The 19,154-nt window shown below is 38.3% G+C and overlaps 1 protein-coding gene and 1 long non-coding RNA gene across 3 annotated transcripts; one reads left to right on the top strand and one right to left on the bottom strand.

Moving 5' to 3' along the window:
- Positions 1-78: 78 nt before the first annotated feature.
- On the bottom strand, positions 79-9,280 carry LOC147225757 (E3 ubiquitin-protein ligase RNF126-like). Of its 2 annotated transcripts, none has more exons than XM_086162371.1 (9): positions 9,187-9,280; positions 7,817-7,875; positions 6,157-6,217; positions 5,060-5,295; positions 4,298-4,360; positions 4,142-4,211; positions 3,931-4,024; positions 2,337-2,452; positions 79-2,207 (listed from the first exon to the last, which is right to left on the bottom strand). In XM_086162371.1, the coding sequence occupies exons 1-9, from the start codon at positions 9,259-9,261 to the stop codon at positions 2,013-2,015; spliced, it is 969 nt and encodes a 322-aa protein (XP_086018497.1). In that variant the 5' UTR covers positions 9,262-9,280; the 3' UTR covers positions 79-2,012. The 2 variants fall into 2 exon arrangements, with proteins under 2 accessions (XP_086018497.1, XP_086018498.1); XM_086162372.1 differs by having other exon boundaries at positions 7,857-7,875; positions 9,187-9,238.
- Positions 8,665-19,001, top strand: LOC147225756 (uncharacterized). Its single transcript, XR_015107307.1, has 4 exons — positions 8,665-8,703; positions 10,462-10,520; positions 17,765-17,900; positions 18,797-19,001. It is a non-coding gene; the product is annotated as an uncharacterized LOC147225756 (long non-coding RNA).
- The last annotated feature ends 153 nt before the right edge of the window (positions 19,002-19,154 follow it).

Raw genomic sequence — 19,154 nt, 5'->3', positions numbered from 1 at the left:
TAAGAATCGGAAAACATTGTTAAATGACAATGCCAAGGCACGAGGTATAATCACGATCAAAGTTAATTTCACATGATTTAAGACAATTTATTGGTTTTCATGTATTTTATGACAAGGGAATGACCACACTCCACCGGGTTGGCGAACATACAAAGTCATAGCCAAAAACTATTGAGAGAAAACACCACATTGTTTGATTTCAGTATCATGGTGACTTCAAGACTGGTTTACAAATCACATCTATGTCAGAAAGCCTGTTCTTTAGTAGCAATAATTCGCTTATTATAAAAAAACAATCCACATTAAATCCTGCAACCAGCTGTTTGTAATGTCCTGGATCACAATGGGCCAGGAAGAAGTAATACGTCATGCTGCAATGGATACACAAAAGACATTTATAATATAAAACTGAGAGAATGTAAGAACTATCATCAGCTAACTTTGCACATTCCAAAGGTGGTATATTATGAAGTATCAATGTACTGTAGAAATGACTAAGGTTAAAAATACACACACAACCCTGCAATTCTACATTGTCCGAGAAACCAAAGGCACAAGGGAAGTGTGTTCATGTCTTTGACCTCAAACTGATGTTATGGCCATAACAATAATCCCTTGAGATTATAGACCTTTGAATATCAATACAATATAGAGGAAATGCATTAACAAAGACCCAACAATAAAAGGAAGCTGGATTAATTACCTAAATGGTAGAGTTTTGGCAGCAATGAAGGATTTCACCTAGGACCTATTTACTATTTGCATGCCTTTAGATAAGCCCTTTCTTGGGAGGACAAAACAATCTCTAACATGAATTCTGCACTGAAATCGCTTCCTGGTGTTTTCGAATGAGGTTATTGTTCTCCATGATGCTTGGTTGTTCCAAGAGCCTTCCAGATGTCTGGGGCGCAGACCAGTACATTCTAGTTCATTCCCTAAACATGTTTAGCAGAAACATTTTCTATACACAATACTTGCTTTGATCAATCTCAACATATGCACTGCATGGACAAATACTTTTTGGGACAGGTCATAAACATTGTACTTCCGTGTAGTTTAACAGCAATCACCCCTTAATTCTAACAGCAAAGGAAAACTAACTTCAGCTGAATTATGTAAAAACAAACAAGCTGGCAGAATATTATGTCTGTTTCTTTTTACTAGTGTTAGACACTTAATAGGGTTAGTATGAATGCACACAATGAGAACAATTTTCATATAATTTGAGTGATGACACCCAAACATCTTTATTTTCATTTTTTGCTTCACATAATCATACTGCAAATCAACAGTTTTTCAACTTGGCAATCTTAGAAAATATTTAATTTACCATTAGGGTAAAATTCATAAATTCACTGAAATGTTTCAAAGTATATAATGTGAAAGGCTGATCCACATTTTGGGCTTGCAGAAAATATAAAATCTGTGTGTATGTCATAAAGAAATTACCTAAATAGTCATTAAAACTTGTGGATCTTGACTATTAAATAATTGCATTTCTTTTCAGAAATAAAACAACAATGGGAAAAATTAAGTGCACAACTAAATGTGGCGCACTACAATGCACAGTTGGACATTTTTTTTAGATATGTATACTACTTATAAAACATAACTGTACATGTTTCTTAGTTTTTCTCATTGGCAAAGCAGATCCTTTAAATTCCAAGCTTTCAACCTTTGGATTGCTTTGTCTTCTCATTCTATATGAGGTTATTTAGGCAAATCCAAGCCTTCTGAAGTTTCCATGCTTTCCCACAGTATCCCTGACAGAAACTGCACTCCAGGCCTCCATCCTTCCTTTGTTCAGATTCCTGACGAAGGTGGGAGCATCAGGACCAGCAGAAATACATGGCCATCACGTACGACTTACGACTAAATCGGCCTTGAGTGTGCCATGCGAGATGCGCTCAGGTCTCTGACCTGTGGCAGGGACTGACTGAAGGTCACTGCTCTGAAGTGCAGCAACCAAGGAGCTACAGGCAGCCCCCAGGGTGAGATGGATAAGTAGTATTCTATGAGTTATCGGTGGAGTTCTCATTGCTGGTTGAACTTGAGGAATGGGGAGTAGATGAAGATGAAGAAGAGGAGGAGGAAGAGGAGGAAGAGGAGGAGGAGGAGGAGGTAAAGTTCATCCCTGATAATTCTGGAGGGTTGGTTGCTGTATTCTGTCCACTTAAACTTTTCCTGCACACTGGACACGTGTCATGCTGGGGAAAGAAAACAGTAGAAATGCATGAGGGCATATCTGCTCAGCACTGATGCCTCAACAAGAAGGTGCATTGGTTTAAACTAACAGCCCTTTTTTTCTAAACATTTTTTTCTATATTCTGATGTACCTGTTCAAGCCAGGGTACTATGCAGTCATTGTGGAACATGTGATTGCACGGAAGCTGCCTCACAGTTTCTCCAACACTGTAATCTTCTTTACACACTGGACATTCCAGACATGAAGCTGAAAAGACAGAACATGTGCAGTTTATATAGCATTAGAGGGTAACAAACTCAAGAAGGAGCACTTTGTGATTGAAAGAGGGGACAGGGGCTAAATTGCTTTATAAAAATTTAAAAAATTAACCAATAATCACGAAGTTTTTTTAGATACTGTTTTTATGTGCTATTTGTAGAATGCAAATGTAATTACATAGGAGTGATGCTGCTGCAGGAGTTATACTTCCAATTAGTTTCCCAATCACATTATGAGTTAGTTTTTCCAGACCTCATTTAGTGTCTTAAGTTTGAATGCTGCATTAAGGTATGCTGTAGGATTACTTTAGGTTGGCATGGTTATCAATCTTAGTCTTTCCATTTTGGTATCTGAGATGATTTAAATGAATTGTATCCTAAACAGGAAAAACTCATCTTCCTGCTTAGCTGGTCTCAGCCAGCTTCTGACCATTAAGTGTGTGAACTGACATTCCAAAATGCCTAGCGGGCCACAGTGAGAAACACGAGGCCATGTTATTTGTAGGCAGAGGTGTGATATAATATATCACCTTAAGTATAACTTTGAGTTACTTGCGCTTAACTTGATTGCCAATTTGACTTCGTTATCTCCACTGAACAACATTTCAGAAGGAAACAATGTATTCTCAAATACCCTCTCTTAATTTGAAAATAGTTGGCAGATGACTTTTGACTTTCCATTATTGACTGAGATACAGGTTCAAACATATTCTGTCTGCCATGTCATTCACAGGCAGCAATGAAAGCGATACACTTAGGTGTGCTGCAATGGGGAAATCACCAAAACTTCCAATCCTACAACATCTAAATTCAAAGAGTCAGTTTGTAAGAAGTAAGGAAATAATATGCACAGAGAGGGCATTACATTAGTTTATCATTTTACATTCATCCAACTCCAAGCCTGGGTCAATGGGTGAATAACATGCACCCTGGCAGCCATGTCTCTATTTCCCTTTTGTTTTTTACAGCAAGTCGGTCTAGACTCAAATTTTACAAGATGTCAACATTAGGAATAAATATGATTTAAAGCGACCCTTTAAATAACAGTGGCATGTTCTTAACATTGAGTATCCCACTTAAAACAATGACCCTAAGTACAATGTTGGTGTGAAAATATCAATTATTTCAAGAAATAAAAAATTGGTATATTAACCTTTAACACATAAAGAAATACTTTTCACACTGATCATACCAAATATTGACGGGTTATTCTTCAACTAGCTCTTCCCTGAATATTAAATGCAATGATTAGGTACTGAATAGCATCAGCACCGTTAACTGTCCACAGATGGGACAAAGTTCAATCCCAATCTGACAACATGCTGCTTTTCATGAAAATACTGTCAGTAAATTTGATTGTACAGTAAAACGATAAGACATTTAGACTTCTCTATTGATATTAGGCATTATTTAGAGTTGTGAAAGGAAACAAAAACCATCAATGTAGATAACTATATTTTCACTTACCAACATGCTCCTCTGTAATTTGTACTGTAGGAAGACTTTTTATTTTATCTCTATCAGCAGGAGGGGGACCCGTATTCTCAAACTGGTTTAATAGCTATAAAGCAAAGAAAAAAAGTATATTTTAAATGTTATGTAAATATTTTCTTACATATCTATTATCTTTCAACATGCAAATCTAAGTCATTTTTGGAAACTAAAAAAAATAAATTACCTGTGTTATGATAGCATCTAGTCCGTTAGCACCCCATGCATAATCCATAGGATTTGAGTGAAGAACACCCCTTAAAAACACACGAAAGGCAAATGGCATTAAATTTATCATGCAAAAGTAGTTGAGAATTCTCATGGTTCTGTTATAGAGACTCACCAGGGTGACATATTTGGAATTGCAGCAGGTGCAATAATCCCATTCACTAGCTGCTGGATTATTCTACAGATTGAAAAATACACAATATAAAGATATTCCGTTGCAATGCAATTCAAACACAATAAACAGAACGAAGGGTATGTGGATTGCATAACCTTCATAATAACTTAAAAAATAATAACAGACATGCATTAGTTTGCTTCAAAAAGAAATGTTATACCTACGGAGATCAAGGCAAATAAGTGAATATGTTGGCGATGATGGGCACCTCGTACTGTGATTAAGTTTATGACTTTTTACAACAGTTTAACAATAAATGACAGGAAATTGTAACAATGATTTCCATGCTTATAGACTGTGGTAATATATTAATGTCAAATTCTGCTCTGCAGGCTTCACAATTCAAGCAAGGGAGCATTGTGATAACTAAATCCTCATCATTAAATGATTGTGAAATTAGATTTTTTTAGAAAAATAAAGTAGAAGAGAAGAAGAAGAGAGTAAGCACTTTTTTTAAAGTAACATAGTTCTCACTTTTGATTGCTTCAAACAGCTTTATTTTAACTGCTTTATAATTGAATAATATCCCTTTAGCAACATATGTGTCTCAATTAAACTTTCTGTCCCAAGGGATTCCCACCCCTAAGAATGATGAGGAACATAATGATGAAATACCAAGGCTAGCTGGTAATAAGTAAGTGCAGAATTAGACATGTACCAAATGACACATCAGTCATGAAGGCCACGGACTGTATTCCATACCCCTCTAAAGTAGGAACTCCCTCATGCCTCCCTGCCTGCCGCCTTGAGCCATGACGACTTCTGGGTTGCCTGGCACTGTATCGTTGCCGTGATGCATTTTCCCTTTCACGCCGGTTTTCAGTATCCCGGTTGTCTTCAGTTCCAAGTCCGGCCCCAAAGTCAAAGCTGTCATCAAAGACACCGAGGGCAAACTGACCATAGCCCGAAGGGAATGTAAACAAGTGTTGGTCTGCATTCTAGGAGGCAGGAAGAAAAACAACAAACATTAAGTATTCTTGGTGCTGTAGAGCTAACAAGCATTTAGAAGTACGCCTTGACCCCGACTATTTATAGTCAATAAAACACTCAGCTTTTAACGTCAAGGGTTTTGTTGACAGTAACATCATTGGAAAGTGGGTATATAGACATCACTGGGCACATAAACTAGGTTATAGATCCAGTGAGATAATGGTTACAGAGTAATTTTGACATAATAAGTCTTTATTGTGCTGGTAAATTGATTGTGACATGAGACAGTACTAAAGCTATGGAGGCTTCCATCTTGTCAGTAACAACTGTATTTATCTTTTTTTTTTACCAGTGGGGGACTACTAAATGTCTAACATTTCCAGTTCGTTAGCGCGCTCGCTCTCTCTCTCTCTCTCTCTCTCTCTCTCTCTCTCTCTCTCTCTCTCTCTCTCTCTCTCTCTCTCTCTCTCTCTCTCTCTCTCTCTCTCTCTCTCTCTCTCTCTCTCTCTCTCTCTCTCTCTCTCTCTCTCTCTCTCTCTCTCTCTCTCTCTCTCTCTCTCTCTCTCTCTCTCTCTCTCTCTCTCCTCCCTCCCTCCCTCCCTCCCTCCCTCCCTCCCTCCCTCCCTCCCTCCCTCCCTCCCTCTCCCTCTCCCTCTCCCTCTCTCCCTCTCCCTCTCTCCCTCTCTCCCTCTCTCCCTCTCTCCCACCGTCACCCTCACCCTCACCCTCCCTCCACACGCACCAATACATTTATATATATATGGCGACAAAGAGAGTTTTAGTTTAATATCCAATTTCACAAAATTTGTTTCAGAAGTTGTTGTCAATGATACTTAATGTGACATCAAAGTAGAGAATTGGTTGAAAACCTCATATTGATGTTGGTTCTGTGGCCCACTGGAGATGGTTGAACTGGAGCCATTGTCCGCACTAAACAGGAGGAAAAAAAAAAGACAAAGATGTTACATAGGATTTTAACCCAATAATATACTTACTGTTTTATTAATTCTGTCATTAGTGTTATTTGTTTTTCTTGATTAACATTTACAACAGATCCATTCCTGTTAAAATCTTCTAGTTGTGGCAACTGGACTTGATTTTCTTCACTTGATGTTTCACCCCTCATCCCAGAGGCTTCTTCAGTTCAAATGGCCTGTGGGGAGTTTCTGAATTTAACTGCCAGGGTTGGGGGCAGATGTAGGTTACGATGGCCATTGTAACCTTGACCTGCCCACAATCAGTGGGCAGGAACCAATGCAGTGTAGATGCACTCATAAAAGGAGACAGCAGACAAACTTGATGTATCATTTATAAATCATAGGAGCTTCATATATCATATATATAGATATTTATATATCATAAGAGCTACAGAAAGACATCGCTCCACTAAGTTCTGCTTTGATACTAAATCAGTTAATAAACTCAGACAAAACAGTCAGAGTACTTTAAACAAAACTTTTTAAGATAAAAATCATATCACAAACTGTTCAGGTGGCTTTATTGCTATACAAGAATAGAGGAATAACCGCACTGTTGAGCTTTCCCTGTATGCTGATAAAGAGGCAACCAAATTTGTGCTTGGTTTTCACAGCTATTTGTTGAATTTGTAAATTCACATGGTGAAACAAACCCAGAGCACTTGGTTACAATGATACAAATATAAAAATAACAGACTAGGCATCAGGGTCTGATACGATAAAGGATGGAAACAACTTTTTCACCCTGAATATGATGGCCAGCCACATTCTGGCAACATGAAATGATGCAACATTTATAAAGCCTTTTCAAGGAGGGCCTGCTGCTCAATATGAGAGCCCAAGAGAAAGATGCGGCAAATGTTTCTTGGATTTTGCTTGAGTTCTGGCATAGTTATTGTTTCATTAAGGTCTCAGCACAGTAATTTTCTCTCATTAGGTAGAGCCACTCTCAAAGGAATAGTTCTTTCTTTTGTTGCAATAAATGGGAGATATTTTTCAGACCCTTACAGCCGGTTGCTCCAGTCTAGCATAGCAAAAACTTAATCCACTGGTTTTTCCTTTTATTGAATACAGTTCACCATTTTTCATCTGTCTCTATTTTAAGGTTTTACTGATGCCTGTAGGAAAGCTTTTAGAGGTAGCATTACTTGACTGGTCAGAATTTTGAATAAGTGGATAAAATCTATATATGGCCCATCTTTGATTGCAGGGAAATGAAACAGGACCTGAATGAGTTGATAAAACTATGTGGTGAAAAAAAAAAGCATTCTGGCTCAATCTACACTTTGATAGCTATGGTGGAAAACAAAATTATCTGACAGTCCCAATTGCAAATCACAATTGAAAAGTGAATCATATTGGTGAGGCTCAGTTTTTCTTTAAAAAAGTTACTTTGTTACATCTCTCTTAAAAGGTGGGGCCGTGACACTAAATCTATAACAGTTTATCTCTAATCCTGACCTATTGTTCCCTACTGCATGCTGATGAGTAACCTAACTGAGAATCAGGAAATGTGGTACATTGTACTATATCTTAAAATTTATACACAGACCCTCTCTCCTCCAGAAGTTCCTCAATAAACCCAGACTCACATCTTGGACATGTATAATCCTGTTGAAAACAAGAAAGAGAATTGTAACTGCAAACTGAAATTAAAAGTACACATTCAACATTTTTATCAAATAAATAAAAAGTTAGTGCACAGACTATGAAGTACATTTTTTTAACTATGTGTAACATAACTGTGCTATTACTACTAGAAAAGAAAAAGAAATATGACAGTTCATTTTGTATGTTTAGGCTTTATAAAAGGTTTTGGACATCATCTGGTCCCATTACTTGGGTACAATGAGTTCCAATATGTTGAGAATCCACATCACTAATATCTTCTCCTGTTTACTAAACACAGTCATTATAGACATAATAGTATAGCAGCGCATTCCCTACTTGACAAGAGTGAAATGAGAACTCTGCTCATGAAAGTAAATATGACTCTGAGCAAAGCATTGCTCAATTAACAGGCAGATTTTTTACTTTGGGGTAAAACTACAACTCCAAAAAGCCTGAGCTACGAGAAGACATTCAATATTTGGAAAAATCTGTCCCAAACCTATCTCAAAATGTAATACTATGACTTTTGATTATTATTATTATTATTGTTATTATTATATGTTTCTATCTAACCAATTCATTGATGTAAACATCTGATTTAATTAAAAATGTTATTATTTTAATTGAAAAGACTGATAATATTGATCTCCTGACTAATAAAACATATTATTTATACTTAATTAAAAGGAGTGATTTCCACTGCAGCGACGGACTGTGGCTGATCATTAATACATTAACACCGTGGTGTGACTTCGAGCTGCATGACAGATCATTCTAGCCGGCGGTAACTGGTAAGCCACTAGAGGATCTTAGTAATGACAAAACACGGTAAGACCAATGATACTATCACTAAACAACTGGGTAGCTTCATTACATAATTTGGGTTATAGATCGTTCGAAAAGTCTTGAAAAGGGCAAACTTAATCACTATCTCATTTCCAAACATGCTAAATTAGACCGATGTTCAGTCGGATACTTGGTGTTAACTCTGGATAATTAGCTAGAGGTTAGCAATCACAGTTCTAAGGAGAGGAAAACAGCAAACTATACGTGAAATGGAATTGTTTACTGCGTGTGATGACTAAGCGTTGCACATGTAAACTCATAGATCCAGAACTTAGATAACAAGACAGCGAGCGCTGACAAACATTTAAAAGGATAAACGGCACCTCATAGTAGCTGGCTAACACTGCTAGCATGCTATCACCTGGCCTCAGAGCTAAAGCGATACCTATTACTGTAAACAGAATAATACTATGCATCACATTTATTCATCCATCCACACCTTAACGTTGTGTCAACGACACTTACGGGAAGCCGAGGATTAATCTCTGCGGAGCATCTGTGACAGAAGAACCGGCTGGGCCATGGAGGTGCTTCAGCCATCTTTAGCCACTTAGGCAGAACGGAGGACGGACTACGGAGCACCGTGCAGGACAATTTTGACATCACGGGAAAAAAAAACGACGGACGTGTGACTGAAACGATTATTTCTTAATCGATGAAACTAGAATATCGCGCATGGATAGATTGAGTCCTAACTTTGGATTGTAAACGGTTAATTAATTAGTTTAACATTATTTTTGACCGACACATCAGTCAGACGGTCAAGTAGTCTAACGTTATAACGATTCATAGTTTTTTTTAATGATTTAAGCAGAATCAAAAGAAGGATTATTTTAGGAAAAATACTAGATTTTATGAGATTTCCATGCAAGATTGCATATTCCAGTCACCAAGTACTATGTGTCTTTTAAGTTATAGCCACATGGTGGTGCTTGAGTGAATCCAGAGTGTTAAAGAATAACCACAAGGTATTTAGAAACTGGAGATACAATCGTTTAGTCATGTTATCCACTGACATTAATGGAGCGTTTTTCATCTTATAAGATTCTAAATAAACTAGGTTATAGTCACATTTATATTTCTTCAAATGCCAGATGTAAAAAAAAACAGGTGAATGGAAGAACTGAAATCCTTGATGCAATACTTCCTAACACATTTATATCATGTGTCACCACAATGTGTCTCCATTGCACTCATGTCTTACTCCTGCAAGTTTGGCTCTGAGATGACACTAAAATCAGAGATGTGTTTTTGCAATCTGGCATCACATTAGTTTTATTGTGACACACGTTACTTTTCCATTGGATCCCTCTCTACTACCCGTTAAGTCCAGTGTTTGAAATCAGTTTGATGTCTAACATCTGTTTTTGAATGGAACACTGTTGAAAATGAATTTATATTTTTTCCTTCATAATTTGACAGAAGTTATCTGGGTCTACTGTCACACCTGAGATATGAACCTATAACTCAGAACCTATAACTCAAAAACAAGTCAAGTTGCATATGGGGGAGACATCTTACTTTTTATGAACCAGTTCTTTGGCTATCTTGTGGCTATGACATATCAACAGCGAATGCAGGAATCAATTACATCAGAACTAAAGTGAAATATTATTAATTTCTTCAAGTAACCAGGCCTGATCTTTATTTTGGCTGTTAAATATAGAAATTCCCTTGTTTATTTTTTTTCTTTTTTGTTTTTTTTCATAACTATCCCTGATGTGATTATCATAACTGAAGATTGACGCCTACAATCATAAATCCAGAGTATCTCTCTAGCTTGGCTCCACATGCTGAAAGTGAGTAGGAGTTCTCTTTCGACCGCCCATCAGCCAATCACATTTCTCAAGCTCTCTGGCCTGATTTTTATATGTATGTACAGTTATATGCTGCTTGTGCACCACTGGATACAACCATCAACATTGTTTTTATATGTATGTCATGGGAATTGAATAGCAGAAGCAGCTTAATTTAAAAACAAACTGCTATTTTTTTCATATATTCCTTGTGGTTTTACTGGCATACTGTTTCTACAAAATAAAAAAAAAATCTGTCATGGACAATTTCTAATAGAAATAAGCTATGCTGTGAAACTTTTGAATAATATGGTAATTTCCCAACCCGGAGCACATATTATAGATAGGATCAGTGAAAGTGAAGCTCTACATTTCTGTACAACAAAGCTCCCAATGTAACCTAGTTAGCTAATGTCCTTTAGTCTGGTATTGTGTCTGATCTGGCCTTGTGGGAGCAGGAAAGACTTGGCTGTCCCATGGGCTGAGATTAGAGAGGCTCTGATTGCACTGAGGATTGCTATGTCTGCTGGCTGAGGTAAGATATTGTCTCTTTGTGCCCAGTGCGTCACTGCCATCCCAGTCCAATGCTCATTGTAGCAATCCGATCTGGGGAGGGAGTTACTGTGGGTCAGAGACAGGTCATTTGGGAGGCCGAAAACAACTCTAACAAAACTCTGACCTTCTATATCTTGGGTTACAATGAGATTTGGAATTTAATGGGCAAAAATGCATTAATCCACAAGTAAACTCCTTAACATTTGTGGCCATTCTGTCAATTTCTTCCCGCAATGTGGTTGAAAAACATGCAATGTATTATTTTTGTGGGCCACATTTAGATTATTTGTCATTGTCACATGCATGTATGGCCACACATACATCGGAAATCCCCCAAATATTCACAAAAAATAGTTGTTGCTTTCTTGACCTACTTTTTATAGCTTAATTTCTATTGCACTGAAAGAGACAATAACTGTATGCAGCCAAGGCTGCAGTCGGATATGCTGGAAGGGACACTGCCGCTTTTGTCACTCCATAGTGTTTTTCCAGGCACTCCAGCCGGGATTGCCCCACACAGTTCCCGTGGGCCCCCGAATCACACTCACATACATACATAAACACCTCACATGAATACACTCAGAGACACACACGCTCAGCAATAACAGCCGCCTGCTGGAACTTCCTGGGCCTCTTAGTCATGCGTCAGTTGTTTTCAGTCCCACCCATCGAAGACTCTCTCCTTCCAGACACAGTCTGTCTGAGGCCGTGTGTCACACAGAAAAACACTGTAAAATCAATGGATCAACAGTTACAGGGTTAAAAGTATCCATTTAAGAGAAGGGAAAATATATCCTTAAAAATAAACACAATACACACAGGAATCTCAGCAAATATGTATCTTCTGTATCTTGTGATCAGGCGCTGTGTTCCAGAACAAATCCCATGGAACTACATTGGTACATAAGTGTTTGGGATTACATCACCAAACAGCTAACAAAATATAGATGCTGCCAGAGGAACATATGTGCACAATTAGTAGCTCAGGGTCTTTGTTGTACAGGGGGTTTAGTGGTCACGCTCTGTATGTTTTGGTGATACTTCAGTAGAGTTTGTCTTCTTTTAATTTCTTTGACCCCTTGTATGGTTCAATTTAATAAAAATGCCCAGATATTTTCAGCTTTTCAGTCTACTGTAATCTTCAATATTATATACTGTTGTTTCAACCTAAAACAATGAGTCAGACTATTGTTTCACTTCATCCATTGTCCTTTGCTTTGGGTTGACATTGATCATTTTCAGTTAATTTTAACTAAGTCATCAATACTAAATCAAGTTTGTTCATAAATTAAAATGTGTTGTGGTGCATCTGTGTTAAAAAAGAGTGTGTTTGTTGATAAGAGTAAGTGGCTATTCCCCTGTGCGTTGCTTTCCAGAGTGTTAAAGGATTTTGCGTGCATACACTATGCTTTACTGCATACATGGACATATTTGTTATCCACAGTAAAAGCCTAATTAGGAAAAACTTGTGTTTTAGTTGCACACAATTTCCCCTCTAATAGATACAACTAAAAAAAGATGTAAATGCATAAATGACATTCTGATTCTGGATAACAATGTGTATCACTAATAGGTTAACTGGAGATTTTTTTTAAATGTGGATATATGTTAAATGTTTATTTTTGTTAAATGTATATAGTATGTATAATGGAGATAATCGTGATCAATAATCAACAATCATAACATTGGCAAAGGTTGTGGCAAATATAGAAGTCTGTGTACTCTGGTAAGAAAAGCAAGGTGAGAATTTAAGAATGATGTGTGAGATGGAAAGGATGCATCTCTGAGAAATGCTGAACATCTACATAGTTAGCATGATGTGCTGATGTTAAATTAAAACAGAATTTATTTTCTCTTCCAAAGACCAATTGTCTTCCAAATGTTAGTCTTATATTCTGCTCTGCAACTGTTTTATTTTGTCCCGTAGCTTTTGACAACTTTGATACAGACTTGTATTTACCGGTAACCAATAAGAATCTGATTTTCTGTCTTCATATACATTAGATTTTATGCATGAATGAGTATAGAAATACAATATAGAAATATTAATATAGTTGATCAAACACCAGTTTATAATATAATGTTTCTAGAGCACAAAATTAAGTTAAGGTTGAGGAATGCAGTAAAGTTGAACACATTGACAGATGTATAATTATATACATTAATGTTATAATTGTGTGTAGAAGCTGGTTCTATGACTGTTCCGCTCTTTATCCTGCTAGATTCCCATGCTACTCCTGCTCAGACCTTTTGCAGGGGTTGATGGAAGCTTTTCCACAACAGCAAAACAAATAAAATGACCCGTTGATAAAGACTGGACAAAATTTGAACCAAGGAAAATATCTACAACGTCTCTATATAGATATTCTGCCTGGCATGTTGTCACACATGGCTGCAAAGTAAATCCGCAACCATGATAAACATCCCAAAGTCCCATAATAAGCAACAAAGTATTTGTGCTGAGACTAATAGAAAATGCAGGCTATTTGGCCGCTTTCTTTGCAAGAGCACCTGAAAAGCTGATGGGAAATTATGGTCATGGTGTTGTAATTTTCCAAACCTCAAATTACACAATTGCACTCAATTTGTGTCAAGTTTGGAACAAAATGTAGCCGCATTATTACACTCTACTTTTTTCAAGGTATGCAGCTTAATAATGCAACAGTAACTCAAACCAGGGTTAATTCAATGACCTTGCCAGAGCCAAGAAAAGGAGGGAGTTATCTCACTCCCTTCATGTCCAAGTCACATTTTACACTATACTATATAAACCCTTTAGTTATCTAGATCTATATTTAGAAATATGTTCACTGCTCCAGTTTATTTCAGTTGATAACAATTTTTATATAAATACTTAGCCAACTTCACACAATTTAAGATGTATCCCAATAGTATGCATGTTTTAGTACATATGGATGAGATGGCACACACACACACACACACACACTCTCACACACATACACACACACACACACACACACACACACACACACACACACACACACACACACACACACACACACACACACACACACACATACCTATGACCGCACTCACGCCATCACTCAGTAACACATGCACACACGTGGGCGCAGGCACATTCAGCTAGAATCTGTCCCAGAGGTAATGGAAGCAAGGAAGTGAAACAATTAACCAAGAATAATTGGGGACTATTACAATTTGTACAAATTCGTTACTTGTGTTGCTCTTGATTCTATCCTGAGCATGTCCCTGTCAAAGACCAGCATTTCACTGTTGGCTCAAAGTGATGACATGAACTCACTGAGCTTATATCATCTCTTCGAGCTAACAGCAAACATATACAACCATATTTTTCTCAGGTTAGGACATGACATACATTTGTCAACAAAAACCTAACAAATGTGACCAGTTGTGGCTCAGTACTTTCAATTGCATCCTATCAACCCAATATAGAAAGAACCAAAAAGATAAGTAAATCAGGAATCCAGGATAGAGGTCACTGAATGTACCATTTCTGAGAAATCCATAAACCATTTACACAGGTCCAACTTAAGTAGAATGTGGTCTTTGATTTATTATCATGATCAGATGTGATGAATAAATGATAAGTATGTGAGAAATATAAGAGCGATAACATGCAACCAAGAAACAAAAATACTGGAACATGCATTATGATAGTGTGATGAATCTGTTATCTATTAGTTTCAGCTGTGGGATGGATATGTTTACAATTTAGTGGCGCTATCCAGTGAGTGGGTGGTCTCTGAAGTACTTTGCAGCAACTGGTTTCATCACATATTGTTTCAGATCTGATTTTTGGCTGTAAGCTTACTGGAAGTCAAATGGCAATTTTGCGGAAATGATACCATGTGGATGTCATCGAAAAAGCTGCTTGACGTATTGCAACAGAGTGATTACGCTTCTCTGAAATGTTACTACGGGCGTCACAGTGTGTTGGTGGATGTATAAACAACTCAACCAGAGGTTGAGATGCAAATGTAAGGTATGCTTGTGTGGAAGATATTCATCCGTAATTCTATGCTCAGGCATGCTGTAATGGACATATAGGCCCCACAGGCTACTACAAAGGGAAGAGGATTTCTGAGGTTCCATGCAGTGTGTTACTTAAATAAGGGGCTCATAGGCTTTGTCTGTGGTTCTGTTAGTACTAGTGGTGTGACAGAGATGGAACCAAAAAGCAGGGGGTTATGTGGTAATAAACATTGTCGCCGGTCATGATTATACACTGTCACAATGCCAAAAAAACAGGGGGTTAAATTCATCTTGAACATATATTCACATAGTTTATCCAGTGGCGCAATCAAAGTGATGCCTAAACACATTTTTCAGTTGTCTAAATTTAGTGGTAGACCACAAACATTTCATAATGTGTGCTACAAAGTGTGTCAAACACTATTCTAGCAGGTTTTTCCTCTTGTGTCAGGGACCTGGGTTGCTGAGTTTATTGTGTGTTACAGAGGCATTTTTGAATTTTGCACAGATTAATTCTTATCCCACACACATCCTCTCTACTCAGAATGATTAAGTAGACTACACTGGAACCCAGCCTGTTGACAAAATGTTTTACCTTTTGTGGAATGCTACAAAAAAAAACCTCACAGAGACCAGAGGCATTTATCAATACATTTCTCCATAACTCACCCATTATGTGTTACCTTCTGAGGCCCTGGTTAAGATAAAAGATTAAATCAAAGCTAGGTTAATGTCAGGCCTAACTTATGGCTATGCTGAGGGTTTTCAAGTTCATAATGTGTGTGTGTATGTCACTGCATGAAGCAGTGTTTAGATGTTTGTTCGTGCAGGTGTGTATGTGTCTGCAAGTTATTTGTACTGGAGGGCAAGAGGGGAATAAGGAGAGGGGGAGAGAGAGAGAGAGAGAGAGTGAGAAATTTAAATATGTCCGAAAGTCTTTACTAAACGTATTCATAAGCCAGAGGAATTTTTTAAACATGCTCATATTTAGTTATTTTCAGAAAAATACAGTGTTCTATAAAAATATACAAATAGCTTGTTGAGCATACGTATATCGTAATATGTAATGTCTATAATTTAGATATTTGATGAATGCAGCCTTGGGGTCGGCACAGGCCAATATGTCCCTGAGTCGGTCCCAAGCCCGGATAAATGCAGACGATCAGGTAGGGCATCTGGTGTAAAACCAAATACGGAATGTGAATCAAACCTATGAATCTCATACTGGATGTTACTCTTTGTTAACCCGGGCCTCAACTGGGTTAGCAATGAGTAACCACCATTTGGACCAATAACTTACAGGTACCAGTGGAAAATGGACTACTGTGGGCTGAAGGAGAGGCGGAAGGCATGTTCAGAAGCAGATAGAGAAGAGGAAGAGCAAGAGTCTAGGACTGAGAGCAGTGACTTTGAATATTGAGACTATGCAGGAAAAGGTAGAGAGTTTGTTGATGCAGAGAAGGATATACTGTGTGTCCAGTAGACCAGGTGGAAAGGTAGGAAAGCTAGAAAGCTTAGGAACAGGCTTTAAGTTGTTCCATCATGGTACTGACAGGAAGAGAAATGGAGTAGGAGTTATTTTAAAGGAGTGTGTGAGGAATGTTCTGGAGGTGAAAAGAATGTCAGATAGACTTATGAGTCTGAATTGGAAATTGAACTTGTGATGCTCAATGTTGTTAGTTGCTATGCTCCACAGTTGGGATGTGAGTTGGAAGAGGAAAAGTTCTGGAATGAGTTAGATGAGGAGATGTATAATATTCACAGAGATGAGAGAGTGGGAATTGGTGCAGATTTCAATGGACATGTTGGTGCAGGCAATAATGGTGATGAGGATATGATAGGAAGACGACATCTTGTTTAGTATTGGAGCTGAAGGAGATCAGTGACTGCAAAGTAGTTGTAGGTGTCAGTGCAGCCAGACAGCGTAGGATGGTGGTTTTCAGCATGACTCTGGGGACAAGGAAGATCCAGAGGACTGAGGCAGAGCAGATGGCAAAGTGTTGGAAGCTGAACAGGGAGGAGTGTTGTATGGTTTTCAGAGAGGAGTTGAGAAAGGCTCTGGGTGGTCAGGGCGATCTCCCCGATGACTGACAACTACAGCTAATGTGATCAGGGAGACAGGTAGGAGAGTACTTGGTGTGTTGTCCGGAAGGAAAGTAGATAAGGGGACTTGGTGGTGGAATGAGGAAGTGTAGGAGTATATACAGAGAATGCTGTTAGCAAACAAGAAGTGGGATGCTCAGGGGACTGATGAGGACAGACAGGAGTACAGGGAGATATGGCTTAAGGTAAAGATAGAGGTAGCAAAGGCCAAACAAAGGGTCCCTAACCCATACGATGACTTGTATGCTCAAATGGACAGTAAGGAGGGAGGGAATGATTTATACAGGTTGGCAAAACAGAGAGATAGAGATGGAAAGGATGCAGATGTGATTAAGGATAGAGAGAGGGAAATGTATTTACAGATTTACAGATCAACAGTCCAGAGCGATGGAAAGTGTGGAACATAGGTAAAGAAACAGGTCCAAGCAGCTTGGAATGAGTGGAGAAAAGTGTCAGGGGTACTATGCAATAGCCAGAATGAAAGGAAAGGTGCACAAGACAGTGTTGAGACCAGCAATGCTGTATGGCTTAGAAACAGTTACCAGGGAGGCTTCCAGGAGGCATCCTAACTAGATGCCCTAACTACCCAGCACACTCATCTGACTCCTCTCCAGGTGGAGGAACAGTGACTCTACTCTGAGCCCCTCCTGGGTGGCAGGGTTTCCTCAACCTCCTCTAAGGGTGAGCCTGGACACCCTGCAGAGGCACCTCATTTCAGCTGCTTGGATGACCCACAGCTCCTGACCATGGGTGAGGGTAGGAACGTACGTTGACTGGTGAATTGAGAGCTTTGCCCTTTGGCTAAGCTCCTTCTTCGCCAGGACAATGTGTATGGTACATATTGTATGATAATATTGTACTATAATACAATAAAGTGTAAATTTAAGTTTTTTTTTATTCCTTGGCCTTTGACACAGCATGATTTTATTGAATTAGCTGGTTTTACACTTTTCCATTTTGGGAAACCCTAACACCCTAAATGAAATTTCCACATTGTGGAAATTTCTGGCATTTTAAAGCCCTTTACAAATAAAGGTGATTGATTGATTTATTGATTGATTAAATATATACCTAGTCACTCAATGCTTGTTGCTTGATTGGCTGTAAATAGAGCATGGGTTTTCTCTTCGATAATGTTTGAGTTATATCATCGTGTGTCGTCAATTACAAAGTTTATGTGTTTAATAACCATTAAGTGAGTACAGTACATTTACTGATACTTCTTTTAATCTCTTGTACAAACCAGTCCAATGATAATGCTTGCTATGTGATGTGAAAGATATCAGCAAACATAATTGATCTGTGTCTTTCAGAGAAAATATATTTGTGATATTTAGGTGTGGGCCCAGCAACAGCTCCTCATTGCTATTGTTATTTATGCTGGTCAAACCAACAAAACATTTAATTTCATTCCCAGTACAATAAAAGGATACTTGGACAGAATTATAATCATCTCCCAAAAGTTGAACCAGATGCTGCTGCATGTCAGAGTGCGAGATTCCGAAAAGAAAGAGAGAAGACAGAAAAACAAGAGGGGTACTTTACACAGGAAAGTGAGTCAGTGCCCAAGCCTCAGCACTGAAATATTCACTCTTTCAACTCCTTTGCCCTCCATCTTCACCCCTCCCATCTAATCTTGAGTATAGGTATATCCCCGAGGAGAAGAGAGAGAAAAGCTGGATTTGATTCCCTCACGATACCTCAAGAGACCCATCTGTGAGAAAACCAAGAAGCCACTGCACGCATAGGAGAGAAGATTTTACCCATGCACGCATTGACTGTCTAGCTGCCAGGACCAGACCCACCAATCTAAACCCTAGCATGAGAACAGAGCTGTCAGCTATGATCTCATTTGGCAGGAAGTGGCGATGAATGAACCACTGTGACACTGCTTAGAAAATTCTAAATATTATAAAATTCACATCAGGCATAGGTTCAGCTATGATCTTAATGTGGCTTGAAATCAAGCCATGAAAAACAATGGTCTCTCCCTGGGCAGGCACT

This window comes from Fistularia commersonii, chromosome 16 (assembly GCF_037954325.1).
Source record: "Fistularia commersonii isolate RoL2024-O1a breed Wild chromosome 16, RoL_Fcom_v1.0, whole genome shotgun sequence".
NCBI lineage: Eukaryota > Metazoa > Chordata > Actinopteri > Syngnathiformes > Fistulariidae > Fistularia > Fistularia commersonii.
Note: the sequence above shows the minus strand (reverse complement) of the source record. Positions and strands in the feature narration are given on the sequence as shown.

Excerpts from the sequence above, each read along its gene's own strand:
- LOC147225757 (XM_086162371.1), bottom strand. The coding sequence starts at position 9,261 with ATGGCTGAAGCACCTCCATGGCCCAGCCGGTTCTTCTGTCACAGATGC. Across the intron at positions 4,361-5,059 it reads GGAGTTCCTACTTTAGAGGG|AATAATCCAGCAGCTAGTGA; the intron begins GTATGGAATACA and ends TTCAATCTGTAG. Across the intron at positions 4,025-4,141 it reads TAGATGCTATCATAACACAG|CTATTAAACCAGTTTGAGAA; the intron begins GTAATTTATTTT and ends TTTGCTTTATAG.